The sequence below is a fragment of the Daucus carota genome, chromosome 2 (genome assembly GCF_001625215.2).
Source record: "Daucus carota subsp. sativus chromosome 2, DH1 v3.0, whole genome shotgun sequence".
Taxonomy (NCBI): Eukaryota; Viridiplantae; Streptophyta; class Magnoliopsida; order Apiales; family Apiaceae; genus Daucus; species Daucus carota.
Genome location: NC_030382.2, coordinates 18,845,401 through 18,853,024, shown reverse-complemented (window position 1 = coordinate 18,853,024; position 7,624 = coordinate 18,845,401). Strand labels below are relative to the sequence as shown.

General features: G+C 35.6%; 1 protein-coding gene across 1 annotated transcript; it reads left to right on the top strand.

Annotated features, from left to right (window-relative positions):
* The first annotated feature begins 6,659 nt into the window (after positions 1-6,659).
* LOC135150420 (uncharacterized) lies at positions 6,660-6,992 on the top strand. The gene has a single exon (XM_064086710.1). It carries the CDS (start codon positions 6,660-6,662, stop codon positions 6,990-6,992), a length of 333 nt encoding a protein of 110 aa, XP_063942780.1.
* Positions 6,993-7,624: the final 632 nt, after the last annotated feature.

Below are 7,624 nucleotides of genomic sequence, written 5' to 3'. Positions count from 1 at the left end.
GAGCTTTATTCTTCACTGAGGCTTGAACATATTAATGAACTTCTTCCAGGGGGCAGATGTTCGTCTCAAATATCTTGATTGTCTTTGTCTGTTCGTATCGGATCTCCAACCTGTAGATTCCTGTATTATACTTACGTATTGTTTCCTGTCTTTTTGTTGTGTTGAGTTATCGTAGTTACATTACAAGTTACATTATGCTTTACACATACTCAAATAAACTACTCATATATTATATAGTCTTTAGAGGCAGCTTTGAGATATTCACGATATATTTTCCCAAAGACCCATCCGTGGAAATTTTAATCAATATTTACTTGACCAGAAAATTAATGGCAAACCGCCTAGCTATAGAGCTCAAACTCCACCCTAATGATGGGCTGTGCTATAATGTTAGTGACATGTAAACTACCATGATACTACTAAGAACTGGGATTAGATAACCTAGCAAAATGTTTCAAGACGAGCAAAATAAAGATCGAAATCATAAAAAACACAGAAGTTAAAGGCTTACTTTACAAAACGCTTGTGCTCCTCATTGTCGAAGGTGGCACCTACTCTTCCCAGCCCTATAGACATAATGTTAGGTGGCATTGAAGAACCCGTTTTACCTTCTCCATACTCTGTTTGCCCTGTGCCAGAAGCATCATGGTCTTGAGGATGCTGTGGTTCCTCCTGCACAATCTTACTAGAGAAGTCATCACAGTATAACTAGCTGCCAGCTTATCATGCATACAACTCAGCTTTCTTCTCTAGAGTGCAGCATAACTAACTGCTCCCTCATTGAGTGCTTTCAGCTCAAGCTTGTCCCTGCAATTTATTAGAAAACAAAAAAATGGTGATGATATGAAAAAACAATCTTGGGCAGTCAAGAACATCATCAACGGATTTTTATGCAAAGATTTTCTAAGAACTAGAAACCAATTAAGTTCTACATAAAAAGCCAAACATAATTTTCAGTTCCATGGGTGGGATTAGGGATTGTCTAAAAATCATAAGAAATTTGTCAAACAAAGTAAAAATGTAAACACAAAACACTATATTTTTATAGGTTTAATTATCTGATTGGGCACTCACTTCACACCAATATATCATCCGGGGCATTCTCGAATTTTCGGTCTCATCTGAAATACTGTTTTCAGAAATTATATCAGTCTTAAAAGTAAAAAGTTAAATTCGAAAACAAATCGACAGTTTGAGAAGATTTACTCGTGGGGATTTAACACAGTAGGCTATAGAGATTATGTTGGTACGATTAATTAAATTTCTGAGTCCATAAAATGGCTACATATGGATTATTAGGGTCCTTCATAACCCATCTCTTCCACCATCAATTTTACTCATTTTTTGGACGTGGAAATTCAATTAATTGTACCTACATAATCTCTATAGCCTACTGTGTTAGGTCCTGGAACGATTGTAGAAGGGTGGGTTGAATACAATCGTCACTTAAAAATAATCGCGACGGAATAATCTGATTGAATATAAATTTGTTAATCAGATTTTAATTAATTAATATAACAATGTGAAAGTCGTTATATAATTAATATGGTTCGTTTTAATGTCCACTAGTTCATAGAATAAATTTGACAGAAAGTATTCTAACTTAGCGGAACAAAACAACCGAATGATCAAAGCACAGTAAATTGTGGATTTAACGAATAGCAAGTTTAGCACAACTTGAAAGCTTTACAATACTTTGAACACTTACAAATGAAGTAATTGGATGGCCATATTTATAGGCAAAATCCAAGAACAAGGCAAGACAAAGGTAGGCAAGACAATGCAAAGATGGCAAAGACAATTAAGCACTTTGTCTTACTGAAAAATACAAGGCAAGACAATCTGAACGATTGTCTATAGCCTAGTAAGACAATCCCAGGCGGTAAGACAATTAAGAGGAAGCGGTAAGACAATCTTCAATATTGTCTTACAAGCCATTCGGCAAGACAATCTTGAAGATTGTCTTGGAAGGAAGCATAGGTAAGACAATGAGGGACGGTAAGACAATCATACAGATTGTCTTACCGTGTGTTCCGGATTGTCTTACCTTGTTGTTTTTGCAAGACAATCTTTCAGATTGTCTTACCTTGTAATCCAACAAGACAATCCCTTATTTCCTTTAATTAATTAACCAATTAATATCCACTTAATTATATTAAATGCATATTTCATAAATTAAATTAATTCGAGATAGAATTAATCTAATTCTATCCTATATAATTAATTCGAGATAGAATTAATTTAATAAATAAATTACATATCATATATAATTATTTTGAGAAGTGAATAAAATAATTAGATAATCAATTATCCCTTTTCTTCATTAGCAGAGTCTTTAGTCTTCATTAAACAATTAAGATCTTCGACTTGATTGAACGACCACCGTCTTTTGACGTAGAATATTTAATCTGATAAGCTGATACACAAATATATAGTCTGGTTCATCTGTAACTAGCTCAATTAAGTATTCCTTGTCATTTAAACAAATAAGTTGTGGTTTGTTCGTCGATTCTTCATCTTCTGAGTTCTTCTTCATTTGTAGACACAATAATGGAATCTTCTGAATAAATAAAGTATTGAAACTTTATACCTTCTGATCTTCTGGACGTGCTACAAAAGATTATTTGTACACTGAGGCTTGATCATATTAATGAACTTCTTCTAGTGGTTTGCAGCAGCATCCTGAAATTCTTCTGACATAAAATCTTCAATAAATCATTTGACGTTCTTCGTACGGATTCCGGATAACAGTACTTGCTATTTATTTGCTTTCTTATTAGAGTTGAGTTGATACTCTTAAATACAAATAGGCTAAACATATGCCTTTCAATCTCCCCCTATTTGTTTGTTAACATAACGTGCAAATTATCGAGAGGATAACTCAACTAACTGATAAGACAAAGGATTAAACTTGAAAAGATAAATAGCAAAAGTTTCTGGTATTCATTAAACATTCACCAGATTCAAACATAATAAGTAGATTACAAAAGGGGTGTTCTTTTTAGAACATATATTACAATACCCTACTAAATCTACAAATCAACTTCTCCTTCTTCAGTATCAGAACTGTGAAGAACAGGAGTTGAAGGTTCTTTCCTGGTTGGCTGTTCAGCAGTAGTGGCTTCACCACGTTTCTTCCTTTCGTTAGCCAGAGCTAGTTGGTGCATTACTTCCAGATCCACCGGGTCCTCCTTAAAGTCAGCAGGCTGAGTCTTCGTGACTTGCTTCATCTTCCTTGTGTATTTAGAAATACCATTCCGAAGACAATAGTCAGAGATGAAAGTGTTTGTCCTAAATCCAATCATGTATGATGAGTTAGGAAATACTTTCTTGTATTCGTATTTGATTTCATTAATATTAATAAAAGACTAGTTTTGATTTTATTATGGGATTTATCTATTTAAAGTGTTTTAAATAAGATGTTCCATAGTTTGGAGTAAAGCTTCTAGAATTATAATGAGATTATAATAGTGAGATCTAGAAGATGATAACTCTGGACTTAAACAGTTCCTGATCATAGGATAACTAATCGGAAGTTAGTAAATCCGCAAAGATTGGTACATACTGTGCTTGCTCCCTTGAGGAGGATGTCTGTTCTCATAGGCATTTGTGTGGTGACACTATAGCCAGTATGTAGGTGCTTATTGGGGAATAAGTTCACTGAACATGACTCGATAAGTTGAATAACTAATGGAGATTACTCACGTGTCAATAGTTATTCACTGAGTGATAGTTGTACAAGTGTCCTAAGACTTGAGATCGTTAAAGTTATCTTATATATAAAGAACTGTGCTTTGGTTTAGTCCTTAGTCTCAAGGACAACCATTAGGACTATTCTGGGCATAGGGATTTATGTATAGAGATAGTTAACGTCAATAGAGGATCTACCCCTTCCAGCATAGGAAGAGAATATCCTATGTTATTCTTTCTATGCAAGTTCTGGAATCTCTGGCCAGAGTGTATGAAATTAGAAAGGAGTTTCTAATTTGCATTAATATGAACTTCGCATTAAGAACAAGAAATCATATGATTAAATTTGATAGGCTTGACACGAGATCCATGCCTTGTATTTAATCGGGATATTGTAAGGGTAGAAGGAATTAATTGTACGGTAACTAGTCACTGACAGGTTCTTGTTATTCTAAGCAGAGAATTCATATTATCCGGATAGTCGCGATATGTTGAGAAGCATCACTCACGATGTAGAATAAATATAATTAATCAGTTAATTATATTTAGTGAATTTTAGAATTCATATAAATAATTAATAAAAGGTTTATTATTATTTATTTCTACTACCGGCATAATATTGAACCTACAGGGTCACACCATAAAAAGATTAATTTATTGATGAAGGGACTTTTTGAGAGAGCAAGTTATTTTCTAAGGCTTTAGAAAATAATAATAATTAAAATAGTTTTAATTATTATTTAAACATTTTATAAGATAAAGTGTGGGATTTATATATATTAATATATATTGATATAATAATTGTGTAAAACCTAGGAGGGCCCTATATAAAGAAAGAGATGAGAAGGCTTTAGATAACTGGGGTTTTGTGAAAACCTAGTAGCCTCCCTCACCTTCTTCATCTCTCTCTCTCTCAAAAGTAGAAGGGCTCCATCTTTATAAAAGCTTCATCGAAGGATTAATCTTGGTGGATACCGGTAGAGTGCTTCACGCATTGAGAAGCAACTGCTAGGACCTCTCTTTGTCTTCCTTGGATCGCTTTTAAAGGTTAGAATTCGATTCTAAAACTATTTCATAAATCGTATGTGCAATTTATGTGTCTTTCTATATGCGCGATTCATGATTTACGGATTGATAATTGTTATATCATGCTTCCGCTCTTCCGTAAATTCCTTCAATGGCATCAGAGCGAGGTTGTATGCATATAGATTCATGATAAAAATTTCAGATTTTTATTCATACGTATGGATTTTTAAATTGATTTTATGATTCGAGGGCTTTATTGATTTAATTATGAATTAAATCGTAAATCTTTTTAAAGGCTTGTTTCTTTTCCGATCTGGGTTCCTTGTATTTTTCTGAAAATTTCCATATTTTTTTCGAAATTTTCTGAGGTCAGAAAGTATTTTTCTTGAATTTTTTAAGTTTAATTCTGCCTGAAAATTACTTTTCTGATTTATGACATGGATCTGCCACGTGTCGCATTCTGATTGGCTGGGAGTGTTGACTGTGCAAACGAGTCAGCAGCTGACGTCAGCGCCACGTCATCTGATGACGTCAGCGCCACGTCAGCGCTGATGGGTCAACTGCCAGGTCAGCGCCACGTCATCTGATGACGTGGCGCCACGTCAGCACTGCCTACCACGTCAGCACTGACGTCAGCGCCACGTCATCAGTTGACGCGCGCGCTTGATTTTGTTTTTTGGCTTTTCCGGGTGCGTCCGAACTCCGATTGAGACGTGAAAGGTACCGTTGGATTCGTTTTTCCGAGACGCATCTGATGGAATAAAGAAACAGATTTTTTAAATTGTTTAAAAAATATTTACAGCCCTTGGAGTGTGTGGAATGCCTTGTTTGATGATATTTGATGCATCCCATTATTTGCAATCTTGCTTATAATTGTGTTACATGCTATAATAAATCCATACATCATTATATCAATGTGTAACATGATTTTATTTGCATGCTTACTTGTTTATTTAATTTTATATATGAGATATATGCCTATGTTTACCATGCGATGATGGATTTAGGTGAACTTAAATCAATATAAGGCGTGCTCTAGAAAATCTAGAATAGGAATCGTTTCTTGCCTTAATAAAAATATTATGATTACAATCATGAGATTCTTGTGTTTATGAAACACGTAATTAAATATGAATTTTCAATATTGAGAGAAAGGATGGTTCTGTCAAAAGCGGATTTCGATCTGTAAGAAAGGGGTATTAAGTGACGCCTCTTGACAATGCTCCCCCCGATCTGGGAATCATCCAATTATCGATTATTGATTTGAAATATTTAATTTAAAAGGAAGAATCTCTTTATAATATGATTATGATTGTAATATAATATAATCCCTCTAAAATTAAATAATATCAAGTAATAATTGGCCAATGACACAACGGGCTTGTGTCGGTCATAGCCTTCCAACATGGTAGAAAGTAGTTCTTGTTTTTAAATCATTGTCGTTTCGTGCTACAACCGAGGGCTTTGATTTCGAAATAAGAAATACTTGTCTATTACATAGAGATGTGTACATTGAATTAGAATCTACTGGTCGTTACGTGCTGCAGCCGTGGGCCGTTGGAAACTGATTTAATTGTACGAGATGTTGGGTTAGACTTGACTTAGAATATTGAGTTTGTCGTGCTACAGCCGTGACTCAATTATTCAAGAGGCTAAAGTTTTATTAGGGAATAACATAAGATGTAATTGACAAGAGTTGTCTGCCTATTGAACGTCGCATGACGTTTCGTGCTACAGCCGAGGTTGTGTGATGGAATGTAGGATCCCTATTCCCACTAGCATTATGAATGCTTAATTTTTCAATTAGGGGGTTGTATAAATTGGATAAACTAGTGGGAGCCACTTATGAATAAAGACCCAATTCATATAGTGTTTTTAAATGAAATTGAATATTTGCTAAGTGTTGTTATGTGTTCATCATTTACAGATTTACTATATACATTATGTCTTCTGCACTATCACTCCGTAGCATTCTTGATGCTAACAAGTTGACTGGTCCCAATTTTGCTGATTGGCTTCGTAACTTGAGAATTGTTCTCAAGTCTGAGAAGTTGGACCATGTGATTAACTCACCACTGCCTAAGGCCCCTGTTGATGATGCACCTTATGATGAGCATCAAGCTCATCGCTCGTGGATGGATGAGGCAAATGTTGCCCAGTGTATTATGTTGGCCTCCATGAACTCTGAGCTTCAGAAGCAACATGAGTACATGGATGCTTACACTATACTGATTCATCTACAAGAGTTGTATCATGTTGAGGGGAGGACAGCTTGATATGAGATATCGAAAGAGCTGTTCCGTTGTAAAATGGCAGAGGGGACATCTGTGAATGACCATGTGCTCAAGATGATCAATTTGATTGAACGTTTAGGACAACTTGGTTTTGTCATGGATGGGGAGCTAAGCCAAGACTTGGTCTTGCAATCGCTTCCAGATTTGTTCTCGCAGTTTGTTGTGAACTTTCACATGAATAAGATGGATGTTAGCTTGCCTGAACTCCATAACATGTTGAAAACTGCTGAGTCGAGTTTCCCTTCCAAAAAGAGTTCTGTTCTTCTTATTGGTGAGGGTTCTACTTCCAAGAAAAGGAAGAGGGCCCCTCCCAAGAAAAAGAAGAAAGGTGGTGAGAATAAGACTAATCCAGCGAAGGCCAAGGTTGACCCCAAAAGCACAGCTGTTTGCTTTCACTGTAACAAGTCGGGGCACTGGAAAAGGAATTGCAAGGTTTACCTTGCAGAATTGAAGAAGAAGAAGGGTAGTGAGACTACCGCTTCTGCTTCAGGTATGTTCATGATTGAAGTGAATATGTCAATAAGTCAAATTTCTACTTGGGTATTAGATACCGCCTGTGGTTCTCACATTTGCAATTCGTTGCAGGGACTAAGGGGAAGTAGGACTCTTGGGGA

Bases quoted from the DNA above. Each gene is read 5' to 3' on its own strand.
- LOC135150420 (XM_064086710.1), top strand. From the start codon at position 6,660: ATGTCTTCTGCACTATCACTCCGTAGCATTCTTGATGCTAACAAGTTG.